Source organism: Onychostoma macrolepis, chromosome 06 (genome assembly GCF_012432095.1).
Source record: "Onychostoma macrolepis isolate SWU-2019 chromosome 06, ASM1243209v1, whole genome shotgun sequence".
Classification (NCBI taxonomy): Eukaryota; Metazoa; Chordata; class Actinopteri; order Cypriniformes; family Cyprinidae; genus Onychostoma; species Onychostoma macrolepis.
In genome coordinates this window covers 1,714,583-1,731,042 of record NC_081160.1, presented here as the reverse complement: position 1 = coordinate 1,731,042, position 16,460 = coordinate 1,714,583, and the positions used below count along the sequence as shown (strand labels likewise).

At 34.9% G+C, this 16,460-nt stretch overlaps 3 protein-coding genes across 4 annotated transcripts in view; 1 reads left to right on the top strand and 2 right to left on the bottom strand.

The window, feature by feature from the left end:
* Window positions 1-16,460, bottom strand: part of LOC131542181 (E3 ubiquitin-protein ligase TRIM39-like) — a 189,591-nt gene that overhangs the window by 136,072 nt on the left and 37,059 nt on the right. The window lies entirely within an intron of this gene.
* LOC131542184 (granzyme K-like) lies at window positions 2,966-4,467 on the top strand. The gene is made up of 5 exons (XM_058778594.1): window positions 2,966-3,106; window positions 3,182-3,326; window positions 3,702-3,840; window positions 3,932-4,186; window positions 4,285-4,467. The coding sequence occupies exons 1-5, from the start codon at window positions 3,043-3,045 to the stop codon at window positions 4,453-4,455; spliced, it is 774 nt and encodes a 257-aa protein (XP_058634577.1). The 5' UTR covers window positions 2,966-3,042; the 3' UTR covers window positions 4,456-4,467.
* Window positions 5,509-16,460, bottom strand: part of LOC131541934 (uncharacterized) — a 39,233-nt gene continuing 28,281 nt past the window's right edge. Inside the window, 4 exon segments of the mRNA XM_058777991.1 lie at window positions 5,509-5,869; window positions 6,963-7,232; window positions 9,551-9,691; window positions 9,775-10,158. Coding sequence (XP_058633974.1) covers window positions 5,645-5,869; window positions 6,963-7,232; window positions 9,551-9,691; window positions 9,775-10,158 — 1,020 coding nt within the window. The 3' untranslated portion in view covers window positions 5,509-5,644.

Below are 16,460 nucleotides of genomic sequence, written 5' to 3'. Positions count from 1 at the left end.
TAGTAGTATTATCACACTTTATTATGTTGTTTATTATTTTATTTTAAAAACTAAGCAAATAAAGTGAAATAATATTATCTCTATTATTTATTTATTTTATAGTTATATTTATTATATGAAGAGTTCATTTGCAAAAACAGATAACTCATATTTCAAAAATATATCAATTTTCAAAAATCGTGTTTTTTCATTTTGCATTCCAATTCATCTCAATCAAACTGCAGTTGGGTTATTTTCATTAGGTTAAAAAAAATAAATAAAAAATACAGCTAACTAAAACAATAAAACACATTAAACATATCATAACATAATTTTAAAAAACATGATTTTTGAAAATTTTATATATATATATATATATATTAGTGCTGTCAAACGATTAATCACATCCAAAGTAAAAGTTTTTGTTTACATAATGTATGTGTACTGTGTATATTTATGTACGCATAAATACACACATACAGTATATATTTTGAACATATTTACATTTATATAATATATTTATATTCTTATTTATATTATGTATGAATTTAATATATAAACATATTTGTTTCTTAAATATATACATGCATGTGTTTGTATTTATATATATACAAAATGAATACACACAGTACACACATATATTATGTAAACAAAAACTTTTATTTTAAATGCGATTAATTGTTTGACAGCACTTACTTATTTATTTATTTAATGGGTCACACTATGTGCAGTGTGAGGACCAAACCAAATCTCCAGGTTCTCTTTTGAGAACCAGGCTGAAAAACTAATGTGCACCTCTGTCTATAACACATGCACAAAGGAGCCACATGTTCGACCTTTTCATAGAACACAAAGAAATTACGTTTATTGTACTTAACTGCAATGCTTTAAGTAACAGAAAGTAATAAAAACTTTATCAAACTGAGTAATGTCAACAGAGCAGAAACAAATAAGTAAGATGAACGTAATTTTACTAAGTTAACAGTGTATCATCTTTTACAGTGGATCTTTTACAATCCAAACACAAACCTCAAAAACAACACAAAAAATGGGTCACTGAGCACAAAACCAAGCTTCTGCTGGTCATTCCAGTCCTCTGACCTGAACCCTGTAGAACATGAGTGAACTGAAGAGAAGCAGCACCAACATGGAGCTGTGAATCTAAAGGGTCTGGAGTGATTCTGGATGAAGGAATGGTCTCTGATCTCTTGTCAGGTGTCTCTAACCTCATCAGGCATTATAGGAGAAAACTCAGAGCTGTTATCTCGGGAAAAGGACATATATATTAAATTAGAAATGGATGATAAATACGCCTTTCGTATGGAATTAAATATCAAGCACTTTGAGTGTCTTGTTCATCATATTTATAAAAGCAACAGAACTGAAATGATATCATGTTTATCAGCAGCACAGCATATGAGTGAGAATAACGCGATATCTGTCTTTGATCTCGTTGGTATCTGTTCTACTTCGAGAGCTCAGAACTGTCCGTCTTGACTGCGCTTATTTCACTCCTCTCCTCACTGCAGCCGCCTGCTCTCGACCACATTACAGGCGAGGCGCATCTCAAACAAGCCTAATCTCAGCTGTCAATCATGACGTCACACTCCTGTTTTTATAGCATCACATAACTAACTAAACCCAAACTTATTGAAAAAACAAACACTTGAACTTACATCAGCATGATAAAAACTACATAAAATGACAAAAAAACATATTTGGAAAAAAATTTATTTGAAGTGAAATTTAATTATTTACTTTGTCTCAAGTCCCATTAGATCATTAGATTACATGCAGAGGGCGGGGTTTATGACCTATACTGGGACCAGCCACCAGGGGGCGATCAAAACATGTTGGCTTCACTTTTCAAGATTTGTGCGGCACACTTGGTTCACCTTTACAGAATTACAACTGTTACCTGAGAAGTTACTTGTTGTTCTTCATTGTTGTGAATGTATCTGTATTGTAATCTAAATTATTATTGTTTCATGATATTATCATGATAATGTGAACATTATTGACCAGTCCCCTTAAAATTCTTTATAACATCAGTTTTCCAAAAGCTCTATATTTGTCAAAGAAAGTAAAATGTTTTCATTTGCAAGTATAGTAACTCATTCTTATAAAAGCCGGTCAGTTTTCGCTCTATAGATTTTTTTTTTCTTCTGTCTTGACATGAAGCTCAATAAAAACCTCAGAGTCTTCATTTGAGTCTCCAGCAGTGATTCACACGTTTCTAAGGTTCACTGCAGCTGTGCGTTCTGCTTTGAAGCTTCTGCTCTACTTCTGAAGGTGTGAAAAACTCTTAGTCACTTTAGCTTCATATTTCGGTGAGGGCTACATGTCCCCCGATGAGACGTCTTCTTTCAAGAGACATTGTCTGAACTCATGTAACAAAGGTCCCCTCTTAGACTCATTTTAATAGGTGAGAAAAACTTTGGAAATAATCTAATAATTCTGCAGTGTTCTCTGTTTACTCTACATGGTGACAAAGTTGGACTCTTACATTTGATCTGCAACATCGATAGTGTTGATAACCACAGAAAATAAAAGCTTGTTCCAGTAGTCTATAAAATACAATCCCTTACTAAGGAAGTCTTCAGGGATAACAGTTGCTGTCCATTGACTGTCCCATAGAAGTGGCTTTCTGTCAATGTAAATTGAGGTATAGGACAAAATTACATATACAGTCGGTAGAGCTTTAACCACACCCTCTGCTTTAAAATTCTTTTTAAATTTCTTCTCTCATATGAACACCATTTACAGAAAGCTTATGACAGTAGATTATAAGGTAATTATTGCAAAATAATTGATTTTCTTTGTTGTTTTGGATTCTTCAAACAGAGAAATGGAACTAAATGTGAACTTGTTAAAATGTGCAAAAACAGATGCATCACATTGCATGCAAACACTCCCACACGTACACACCTTCTGATGTTGCTCTGACCACAAAGTAACCAAAACGTGCATTAAAAGCAGTTATTTCCTCAGTGCTCTTACATTTGACATTGTTGGATGTCTGAAGAAACATACTGACTTTTGGCTGAGAGAACAGGCAGCAAGATGGACGTTCGCAGATATTTGATTGTATATTTCTTCTGCGTATTCACCTTTTTCAGATTGGCAGGTAATTGTTATTTATCTGTCACAGTTTGATTAAAAAGTTCACAATCTCTAACCGCCTTTGAAATCTCTGTTCCAGATTGCTCTGAGGTGTCCATTATTGGAGGCAAAGATGTCAAAAAACTTCAACCATGGATGGTGTCCATTCAGAAGGACCAGAACCATGAGTGTGGAGGAATCCTGATTCAAGCCCAGTGGGTTTTAACTGCAGCACATTGCCGACAGTAAGCCAACCACTAAAATCTATGTGAAGCATAATATAATCTTTCAAGGAAAAAATATAAAAATCTATAAATTAGTATTTTTGTAATATTAGTAATTTTGTAATAGTATAATAATAGTATTTTTCCTCTTAAAATAATTGTCTAAACAATTAGTGTTTAATTTGTAGTTAAATTTTTTCTTTGTTTTGTTTATTTACTTGTAATAAAATATTTCAGGAAAGAATATAAACCTATAAATAAGAGCATGTAATCAAAGGTGTCATGCATATATTTTTTTTTTCTCTTGAAAGAGAGTTTTTTTTTTGCAATTTTGCTATTTTTTTTCCACTAAAATAATTGTCTAAATTAAAGATACAATCAATTTTCTTTTTTCAGAGAGCCCATTACATCTGTGACGGTTCTCGTAGGATCTCTGTCTCTGAGTAAAGGCACTCAGCGTGTTGGCATCCTCGGTTACGAGTACCCTAAAACATTCAATGTAAAGACTAAACAAGATGACATCATGCTCATTAAGGTAATAATTAAGCGTAGTTGTTGTTTAGACATGGTGAGTGTATGAATTTTTCACAGCATGCATTTGAGTGCTGTCTTTTTTTTTTTTTCAGCTAAGCAAAAAAGTGAAAGCGAAACCTAAAAAAATCCCTAAAAAGGAACAAGACGTTCCACCTGGAACAAAATGTGTTGTGACAGGTTGGGGAACTACTAATGCTAAAGTCATGAAACCTTCTGATAAACTGCAAATGTTAGAGGTGACAGTGGTGGACAGAGACCTGTGCAACTGCTACTACAACAGAGATCCTGTGATCACCAAAGACATGCTGTGCGCTGGAAACAAGCAAGAAAAGAGCGGCATCTGTCGGGTATGTCATTATTGTGGTCTTTGATTTATGGCTGGTTGTAGGTTCTTTGAAATCATCCTTTTACCTGTTTAAAGGAAGAACCTTGTGTTCTATTTCAGGGAGATTCCGGTGGACCACTGGAATGTAAGAAAAACATAGTTGGAGTGGTGTCAGGGTCAAAAGGATGTAGTAATCCCAAGGAACCAACTGTGTACACTTTTCTTTCTGGAAGACACATCCGCTGGATCAATAACATACTGAAAAAGCAATTCAACAGCACAACCTTTTAAGAAGCTAAACATTTCCAGCATATAGACTTTTGGTTGTAGTTCAGATTTCTGTAACATATATATATATATATATATATATGATTTTGGAATTAAGATTATATATATATATATTTCACAAAGCAATACTGTATTATTTTGTCACACGTTTAAACAAGTATAAGAATTGAGCTAACTGAAAATCATGTAAATGTATCCAATATTGCATTAATACAAATTCAATGAAGAATAGTTTTCCTCTGTGCTTTATTATTGATGGACACACTCTTGTTATGGTTAAACAAAGACCGGAAGATGATCTACAATTTCTGGTGAAACTCATGAAATGGCATCATATTCCTTTTTTATGGTTTGTTTGCCAACTGAAACAATTTTATCCTCGATTTGATAGATGAAATTTTCAAAACTTAACTTAACTGACTGCGAAGTGGTTAATTAGTCATGTTTTCTTTCTTTGTCTTCCGTTACATTGAACACATTATACATTAACACCAAAGCGCATCAAGTAAACTCCCACTGGCTTTTTATAATATTATTTGTATGCAAACACAATCAGACACTTCCTCGAAATAATTCAAAGTGCTTCCAAAGATTTGTGCAACAGAGATTAAAGATTTTTCTTACTTATAAAATCTAAATTTACATCTGAAGTCTACCTTTAACTTCAGAGTGTAGATAATACACAACAGAAAACAGTGTTTTTGGTGATAAACATGATGGAAATCAATAAAAAAGGGATTCAATGCTTAATATACAATTCTTACACTGTAAAAAAAAAAATTGTAATTTTAATGCGATGACTGTAAAGATGCTACGGTTAATACCTGTAAAATGGTTATTGCTAAATTCGCTTACTATTTGATGAGAAGCTAATAAATTAAATGGGACATTTCATGTAATGCTACTGTAAAATATTGTTGCATTTACAGTTTTTGTAAGTGAAAGATCAAGTCATCTTGAAATGAAAATGAAAAACTATAAATTGATCTTCCCAGCATTCATTGTGCTGGAGCTTTTTTGATGGTTGGTTGATGGTTTTTTTTTATTGAAATATTTATTTGATCAGTTATGTACATTAGGGTTTTATGTTACAATTTATGTTAAATTAATGTTTATTGCATTATTTTAGCACCATGTGTGTTAAAAAAATGACATAATGAAGCACGGATGTGCTTGATATTATTCAGTGATTCTAATACAATACTTTATTTGTCCCTAGTGATTTAATAATGGATTTTTGAAGTTTGTCAGTGATATGAGAGCTGGACTCTACATCATAAAAGGAGACCAGACCCTCCTCATAATCCACAAACACACCGACCCGCTGCGGCTTCACTCTCAGAGACAGAGAGACACGAGGATCATCACAGGCTTTATATTCATCTCCATTCCTCAGAACCACAGAACCACAGTCCCACTATACATTATTATCTGAAAACTTGGAAAATGTTACATTAAACACTGTGCAACCTGCTTTACTTTTGAAATGTGATGTCTAAATTTTGGAATAATTACAAACAAAAAAAGAAAAAAATTGTGAAATATTATTACAGTTTAATAACAGTTTATAGGGGTGTGCAGCGGAGCCATTATTTGTATCTGTATGTGACAATCTCAAAATTGTTTGTAGATGTATTTGGATAGATCCGGAAGTGGGCGTGGCTTAAACCGAAGTTCGTCGAATTACATGAAAATACCATTTTAAATGCAAATCTATTCGATTCGTAGTTTTCATTTAACAAATATGCCTTGTATAACTAAAGAAATTATTTTTGTTTTTCTGCGCATCACAGAAATAAATTAAATTTTAACATATATTCACAAAGAAAAATTTAAATATAAGTTATTTTAAATTATAATAATATTTCACAATTTTTTACTGTATTTTTGATCAAATAAATGCAGCCTTGGTGAGCAGAAGAGACTTCATTCAAAAACATAAAAAAAATCTTTGACCTTAGTTTCAAGTTATTTCATTTTAATTAAAAGATTAAGGCACCAATCATTTCATTTAGAATAATGTGCATCAATTAACTGTTCACAATAATAGCAGGAATAAGAAATAAGTAAATAATCACACACTTAGAGTCTATTCCAACGGTTTAGCTGTCGTAAATCAAGCAAGTCCTGCAGCATAAAGCGAATTTTGAAAGAGATTTTCCGCTCCTTAATAATTTTCTTCATCTGGTTAAAATATTGATCCATTCGGGCTGAAAAGACAAAAAATACAACATCGTCTTAAATGATATATTATTGAAATAAATATTTTAAATAATATATTTAAATAACCTAAAAATATATAGTTAAACTATAAATCCAACTGCCAAAGACGGAATAAAAATAATTTTATTGCCTCACTCTCCCATTTTTATTTTCGTATCATTAACATCATTATATATTTTATAATTTACATTTTTAATTTTGTTGTATGTTTCTGTTGCATTTATTACTTTTTATTTTGTATTATTTTTAATATTTTTTTTTAATTCTATATACAATTTTAAATGTACATTTTTTAAAAACGTATGTAATGAGCGTGTCACCTTGGCCTTCTCATGGTCCAGATCTTTCCCGACGGTGGACAGCAGGCAGCAGAGACGCTCCAGACTCTCCTCGTCCCGCTTCTTCAGCAGTTTGACGACGCAGTCGTGCATGGCGGGCTCCGTCAGCATCTTCAGCTTGAACAGCTCCCCAATGAACTTGATGTTGCCTAGCGACCGTTGCTGGGCTTTGTCTTTGGCGTCCTCGAGCTCCACCTTTAACCTCTGCTTCTCCTCTTCCTGAAGGGGCAGAGACAGGAAGTGAAGTCTTAAATGCCTTTGTACTATGTAAATAAATAAGAATATAAATATATACATTTGCATACAGTCTTCTTGATGTGAATTGTAATTGCAAATCATAATACGTTTAAAATATGGAAGCATATGGGGCACGTAATTCATTTTGAAATGTAATATGTAAAATGGCAATGTTTTTCTGTACTTAAATTTACATTTTCCCATACATTTGTATAATGTTTAGTGCGACATTTAAATGAAAATTCAATTATATAATCTACATTTGCCATTTCCTACACTAGTTTTAATATGCGAATTAAAAACATATTTTAACGCTTTATAAGTTGAAAAATTAAAATTTAGGACACTTGGAATTGCATTTTCATCATAATACCGCGTGATAATTGTAGCAAAATGCAGTGAGAATTTCAGAATGCATTCTGAGCCAAAGGTTCAGCAAAAGGGCAGCAAAATGGTGATTTAAATGTATTTTATTTTTCTTAAATGCACTGAGACTTACACTTAAGACGTTTAAATAGCATTTTCATCAAATACCCCATGATGAATATAGTTTAAGTCATTGTGGATTTGAAAATGCATTCCAAGGCAATCACGCCCCCAACCTGTCAATCATCACATCAAGGCGGGGCTCGGCAACAGGTCGCACAATAGGTCAATATTCACTGTTAACCAAACACTTTCACCTGCCTCAACATCTCTCACTGTTTACACTCCGATTGCACACGAGCAAACAGACAGTACAATTCTACAGTTATTTACCTATTTGTCACCATATATTATATTTTATTCTTCACTTTTAAACCATAATGGATTGCGCGTCCTGAGGCACCATATGCGTTGCGCCTGCCTCAACATCTCACTGTTCGCACGCCGAGTGATGCACGTAATCAAATAGTGCAATTCTACACTTATTTATCTATTTGCCACTTTACACCATGTCTACACTGGTAGACATGTTTTTTTTTTCCCAATGAATTATTATAATATTAATATTTCTTTTGTTTCATACTTTTTAACAATCATTATACTGACTTATAATCAAAAAAGTAAAATACAAAAAACAAACACTAAAAACAAAAATCGATACTAATACAATTGTAACGGAGCCAACGAGACGTGAGACGTGCGGATCCATGTGCAAAGCTTTTATTAAATAGTGACGTGGTCAAAACACAGGCAGAGTCAAACAACGGCAAACAGGTCTGGCACGGGCAAGACAGAGTAATCCTAGGACAGGCGTGGGTCGACGATCGGTGAACAGTATCCAACAGGATAAGGCAGAGAGATAATCCAGGTACAAGAGCAATAGTCCAGGCGAGGCATAAACAGAGTCTGAACGGTGAGACAGGCGTAAATACAGGGAACACAGACTAGAAAACAAGAAACAGGTTCCGTATCGCAGCTAACACTAGGGGAGTGATAAACGCAGGACAATACTGGAACTGAACAGAAACACGGAATGGCTCGGTAAGGTACTAGGAGAGTGCTATACGCAGAAAAATACTCGGCGATTTGTCTAAGGAAGTCCATGGCTTAAGTAAGCTGTGTGATCAGTGCAATCAGCTATGTGTGTGTGTGTGTGTGTGTGTGTGTGTGTGTGCGCGCGTTTTTGTGAAAAGTCAGGACATAGATGTGTATAATGACAAAGGTAAGACAGGTATTACAAGGTGAAGGTGACATCTCAGGACATTGACCCATGTCCCCACTTTTCAAAACGCTTATAAATCACTCAGAATGAGGTTTTTTTGGGGAAAGTTGAATTGCACAGTTTCCTGTAAGGGGTAGGTTTAGGTGTAGTGTTGGTGTAGGACAATAGCACATACAGTAAGTACACTATAAAACCATTACGCCTATGGAATGTCCCGACTTTGCACAAAAACGAACGTGTGTGTGTGTGTCGTCAGTGCAATGGATGATGGGTATTGAAATGGTATTTAAAAAATATAAATAAAATTAAAATGTAAAATAAAATAATTAAAAATATATATTATTATTACATTTTTTCTGAAATTCCTACATTTTTCTTATTTTTTAATATTACAGTGGAATATTACATTAGTAATATTTCTTATATTATTAAGTAATAATAACAATAACAACAGTTATATTGATATATAATCACAAAATAGTTGGCTAATTTGTGCAACCCAACAAACAAGCACAGCAAACCTGGAAGTTGAAAAAAAAAAGTATAAAATTGAAATCACAATTTTAAATCAGAAAAATTGCAAAAAGACTGCCCTGCCACAACCCCTACATATCAGTCCGCTCAGGTGTGTGTGTGTGTGTGTTGTTCAAACCCCTGTGGCGGCATCAAACTCCTTCTGCTTCTCAAATGTTTCATCATCTTTGTCCTTCTCAAACTCTTTCTGACAACGATTCAGCAGCAGCTTCCTGAAATTGAACGTCACTCCAGGTTTATCCGTGGTGGGAACATTCAGCTGCGATGAGAGACAGATGATGAAACACAAACTAGACGCTGCAGGAGCTGCTATTGCGCTGACAGTATTTGGCTCACACTCACCCCCATGAGGCAGCGGCACATGTTGGCGTAGACGACAGAGGAGTTGGGCTCAGAAATGGCCTTCTCGAAGATGAGCTCGACCACTCCTTTCAGGCGCTCCTCTGTGTCGATGGTCAGTTCTGTCACCTGCTTCATCAGCGGCTGGAACGTCTGCGGCGTCAGTTTGTTCAACACGCTGCTCACGCGTCTGAACAGCTCCTGCGTCTTCAGCGTCTCAGGGTCGTCTTCATCGACATGGCCGCTGCGCATCACTGATGGCTTCCAGGCCTTCTCCGCTTTATTCAGCTGGACGTCTTCAGTGAGGGAAACACTCGCGATCATCTTCCACGGCTCCTTCCCACACTGACCTTGACCTGAACGACTAGGGCCTCTCAGACCGGACGGCTAGTGAGACAGAAAGATATGCATTATATATATATATATGTTAATTTATTTATTTTTAATGGTAGACTTGCTGAAAATTAATTAAATTCTAAATTTAGAATTTTATTCATTTTCAGCAAGTCTATCATTAAAAATAAATTAATTAAATTATTCATAATGTATAATATTAGATTATACTACAGGGCCATTGAATGCTTGAATCTGATTGGCTGACGAACGTTCTAAGGCACTGGTGTCAAACTCAGTTCCTGGAGGGCCGCAGCCCTGCACAGAATGGGTGTTTCTCAAAGAGCTTGGCTGCCATATCATCAAACATCGCTTGCATCCTTGGAAGGCAGCCTTCGTTTCGCGTCCTTCATTCGGCTGAATTTGAAGGATGCATGGGATGCATCCTTTGTGACCTTCAATCCTTTGAACCCATTCCATTTCATGAAAAGAAACTGACGAAAAATGAAAAACTTGTCTGAATTTATTATTAAATCTAAGACAAAAATAATGTTTTCGGACATGAAAGGATAGATGTTATCCTTTGTTTTGGTGTAAATTACTTGCTAAATGCTAAACTGCCAATAACTTAAGCCACCGGGAGATTGCAGACGGCTGTGATTCATTGTATTGCATTAACAGAATGCCAAATAATATAATTTTTCATAAGATTTGTAATACAAAGTATTTTTCCAAAACTAAGTTTTATTAGTGTTTTCGTGCCATGACTGTGAGGGCGGGAACATATGTGACGTAGCCACGCACACTTACTAGACCCAAAGTCTCTTTAAGACAAGTCATGTCACTCGGCGGCCATCTTTGAAACGCCTCTCGGGCATCCAAGTGCAGCTCCTATCTCTTTGAATGGGGAAACATCAAATTCTCCAAAACTGTTCACTAAGCTTACAATTAAATTTCATATTTGAAATCACCAAAGAAATCTGACGACAACTGTATCATAAATGTTGTTTCTTTTGCTCAAATAGCGTTATAAAAAGCTTATTTTTCAGGCTAGATCAGCCAGTGCGCATGCGCAGTTCTAAGCGCACGTCTCAAAACGCTGACTGTTTCTATAGCAACCGGCACTTCTAACAGCAGCTGCAGTGACGCGTTGACTTTACCGATTAGTGATTGGCTCTTTCATTCAGAAGGCGGGGCTTCCTGCGATTGAGCGGCCATATTGAGTGTTGCATTTTTCCCCATTCAAAAGATACGAGTGACATGTCTTGGGTATTCTATAGTCTTTGCTAGACCGTCTCATTCTAGCGTTTATATGCCGATGAGGACTCTAGCCTACAAGACTCTGAAGGACTGAACTAGGAAGGATGCAGCCTTCCGTTTGAGAAGCACCCTTTAGCTCCAGCCCTGCTCCAACACACAAACCATGCAGTTTTCAAATAAGCCTGAAGGGCTTCTTCTTCTTCTTCTTCTTTTGCGTTTAATGGCGGTTGGCAAACCAGCTTAAGGTGCATTTCCGCCACCTACTGGGATGGAGTGTGAGGCCTTGATGAACGAAACTATTATATTCTAAACAAAAAATAATAATAATAATAAATAAATAAATAGGGAAAAGAACAAAAACAAACTAACTAACTAAATTCTTCTAATCAAATCAGTATCTCTCAAATATTTAAGAAGAAAATCATACACCCTTAACTGTTTCTGTGCATTCTGAAATATATTCTTAACTGAAATGTCACTGATTTCCATATCTCTTAGTTTTTCAACAAACTGCTTTCTTTGACAGTTATATGCCTCACAATGTAAGAGCACATGTTGAACTGTTTCTGTTATTCCACAGTAATTATAGCAATCTGACTCACTTTTTCCTATTATAAGCAATGAATAATTAAGGTTAGAGTGTCCTATACGGATCCTGGTTATAACAGTATCTTCTCTTCGGTTTCCATATACCTTTCTTTCCATCCCCACTTTATGTTGAATGCTAAATAGGTGTCTCCCTTTTGACTCTTTATTCCATACATTTTGCCACATACTTCCAACTGCTGTTTTAATAATACCTTTTACTTCTGTTTTACTTAAAGGAATTTCTATGTCAATCTCTTCTTTTCTCAATGCTGACTTAGCCAGTTTATCCACCTCCTCGTTCCCTTCTACACCTACACGGGCATGTATCCATAGAAACTCTACTCTTACTCCTGTTTGATTTACTCTATATAAATTATGTAAAATTTCATAGAGTATATCCTGTCTAGCTGCTGATTTACCACTACTTAAACTGTTTAATACTGTGTATGAGTCTGAACAAACTACTACACTTATTGGATTAATTTCTTCCACCCACTGCATAGCCATTAGAATTGCCATCATTTCTGTTGTGAAAACAGATACATCATTAGATAGCCTCTTAACAATGCTATATTTAAAATAGGGTATAAATATGGCTGCTGCTGTATACCCAGAATCTGGATATTTTGACCCATCAGTATATATTTGAATACTATTTAAATAGTTTTGTTTCAAATATTGATGCACTACTATTTCTTTAGGCATACACCTTTCCTTTTTGTTTATTTCAAAATGAAACTGGAGATCTACCATTGGCATTTGGAACAGCCAAGGGGGTATTATTGGTATTGCTACTGTTGAGCTTATTTTTATATCATTAATTCCTATCTTCTTAGCATCTGCATCAGCATTCCATCCAAAACTACTATAATTTACAAACTCATATTCCCAACATTTTTGTAGTACATCTTTGACTGGATGGGTTTCTACATGCCCTCTAACAGAACACCAGTATGCCATCTTTAACTTAAGTCTCCGGAGGTCTAAAGGCAACTCCGCCATTTCCACCTGCATCGCTGAGACTGGTGATGTTCTAAACGCCCCACTTCCTATTCTTAGTGCTTGAGATTGAATACCACTTACTTTCTTTAACATAGATATTGATGCCGAACTATATACTATGCTGCCATAATCAATCATAGGTCTAATCATTGCACAATATACTCTTTTCAATGCCTGTCGGGTTGCACCCCAATCTACCCCTGCCAAACATCTTAAAATATTTATTCCCTTTTTACATTTATTTATTACTTTCTTAATATGTGATGCGAAAGTTAGTTTTGAGTCCATCTATACTCCAAGGAACCTAATTTCTGTTACCTGCTCTAAAATTTGACTATAAATTTTTAGTTTAATATTTGGTGATTTCTTCTTTTTTGAGAAACATATCACTTTAGTTTTTTCTACTGACAGTCTAAAATTCCACTTATTCACCCATTTTTCCACTTCATTAACTGCTTTCTGCACACTACTTTCCTCATATACTACATTTCTTCCCCTTTTCCATAAGGCACCATCATCCGCATATAGAGATTTACCAAATCCTTGTCCGATCATTGAAAATATGTAATTTATCATTATATTAAATAACACTGGGCTACAAATACTTCCTTGTGGGGTCCCATTATCTGTTGAGTAAGTCCTAGAATAACTTGTTCCAACCCTTACTTGTATGGTCCTATTAATCAAAAAATCCATAATCCAATTGTACATTTTTCCTTTTATTCCCATCTTGTCCAATTTAACTAAAAGTCCCTCTTTCCACAGCATATCATATGCCTTTTCCACATCAAAAAGCACACCTACTAACACCTCTTTATTCACCATTGCCTTTCTAATTTCAGATTCTAGACATACTATTGAATCCATTGTATTACGCCCTTTTCTAAATCCACTCTGGTATGAACATATTAGATTTTTCTTTTCTATTACATAATGTAATCGGTTAATTATCATTCTCTCCATTACTTTGCATAAATTAGATGTTAAAGAAATTGGTCTGTAATTTGCACTTTTCGAACCAGCACATTAGGGTTCTCTTTCAAAATTTGTTCCCTTTGTACGTTCATACTTTCCGATATATTATTATTACAATGAACCTTAACGAAAGCTTCTACTAACTCCTCTGCCTTTTCTTCATTATTCATTATATTTCTACCCTCTTTTGTTAGAACTGGAATACTTTTATACATTTGTTTCCCGCCCATCTTCCTAATCATATTCCACACATTACTTATATCTATATTTACACCAATTTCATCACAGAATTGTCTCCAGTAATTTCTTTTAGTTATCCTTATTACTTTTCTTACCACTGCCTGAGTTCTCTTATAATTTATAAAATCATCAAAAGAATGTGATTTTTTAAACTTTTCTTAAAGCTCTGTTTCTGGTTTTAATTACTTCACTACATTTTTCAGTCCACCATGGTACAGCCTTTTTCATTCTTTCATTGTTACCCTATTATCTCTTGTGCTGAACTACACAGCATCATATTTATTTTATTATTAGCATCCTCTACATCTTCAAAATTAAATTTTGTACTTATCATTTTACCTTCACATACATCCTTAAACTTATCCCAATCTGCAGCTTTAAACCTCCATCTAAGAATTTTCTCCTCTTGGCATACTTCATTTTCTATTCCTATACTACATTTTATAGGATAATGATCGCTTCCCATACTAGTATGATCTAAAACTTCCCATTCACATTGCCTGGCTAAAATATTAGACACAAAAGTTAAATCTAAAACTGAATTACTTCCTCTCACTAAATCTAATCTTGTTATACTCCCATTATTTAGGCACACTAGGTCACTACAATCTAAAATTTCTTCTATCACATTCCCATTTTGGTCATTATTTGCACTTCCCCACAAAGTACTATGAGCATTAAAATCACCACACCATACTATGTTAATATTATCCTCTCCTCCAATATTTTTCAGCAAATCTTTATTTAATCTTTTACACGGATTATAAAAATTAATAAATCTTATATTTTGATTATCATTTCTTACATCAATCACTACTGATTCATATTCCTCATTCACTTTAACCTCCCTATATGCTACTCCTAATTTAATGAATGTTATTACTCCTCCTCCATTTCCTTCTATCCTATCTTTGCATACTGCTTCATATCCTTAAACCACAAAATTTAAATTAGGCTTTAACCACGATTCTTGTACACATATTATTTGAGGTTTAACCTTAAAATCATCTATCCATTTTTTGAATTCTTGTCCATTTGATATTAAACTTCTTGCATTCCACTGCAAGATTAAAAATACCATTATGAACCTCCACATACTATCTGAGGGTTAGTAGCATGCATTTTCAGTTTTTCATTTATCTGTTCTACTATTATTCCTTCTACATTTAGATACTTTTCTGCCGCTCTTAAGATTATTCTTGTTCTTTCAGTTCTACTCTCAGTCTGTGCCGAGCAGTTAACTACTTCTACGATGAACGTGACAAATGCCAATTTATCAGTCATGAACTTACTTTCATTTTCTTTTCCCTGATTCGGACGCTCATTTCTCCTTCTCGAATCTGCAACTGTTTCTACTGCTGCTTCCTTTTTTCCCCTCATCTGAACTTTCTTGATTGCCTCCGCATATGTTACTCCTTCTGTTATCTTAACATTTTGAACCTTCACTGCATTTTTCCTGATCTGAAAAACCTCCATACCCCGCACTATGTTCTCCCCTGCAATTGCAGCATTTAGGTTTCACATCTTCCTCACATTTTCCATATTCATGATCCCCCCCCCCCACATTTAGCACAGCGTTGCTTCCCTCTGCAAACTATAGCCACATGTCCATATTTTTGACACTTAAAACACCTTAGTGGAGGTGGAATGTAAGGTCGAACTACATAGCTCATAAATCCCAAAATACTCTTTCCGGCAATTTTTCCTCATCAAAATGTAACATTACAGAAAGACTGTCCATCCTCTCTTTGTCTCGAGTATATTTCAGCCTCCTCGCATCTATTACTTTTGCTCCTGAAATGCTTGTCTTAATCGTATCTACTGATACATTCTTTGGTATTCCAGTGATAACTCCTCTTATCCATTTCTTTTCTCCCAAAACTTGACTAGATACCTTTTGCCCTAATATAGCCTTAATCCCTAGAGCAGCCTTTTGTTGTTTACTGTCTTTGCAGAATATTATCATTTTTCCATCTCGCAACATCTTAGCACTTTCAATATTCCCTACCATTTCCTTCAGTGACTTAGTCAATTTCAAAGGATTCAAATTACTTGCTTATTCCGACATAAACTTCACCAGTACCTTAAACTCATCCTTTCTTGTTCTTAACTGATGACATTCTCTCTCACTTTCTGTTCCTGATGTTTGGCTCCATTATTTTCTTCTCTTCCGCTTTTCTACTAAAGTCCACTTACTACTTCTGATCCTTTCATTTCCCCCGCCATCTGTGTCCTCCAAATCCAGATCACTTCCGGACTCTACTCCACTTCCGTCCATCTTGGCCTCAGTC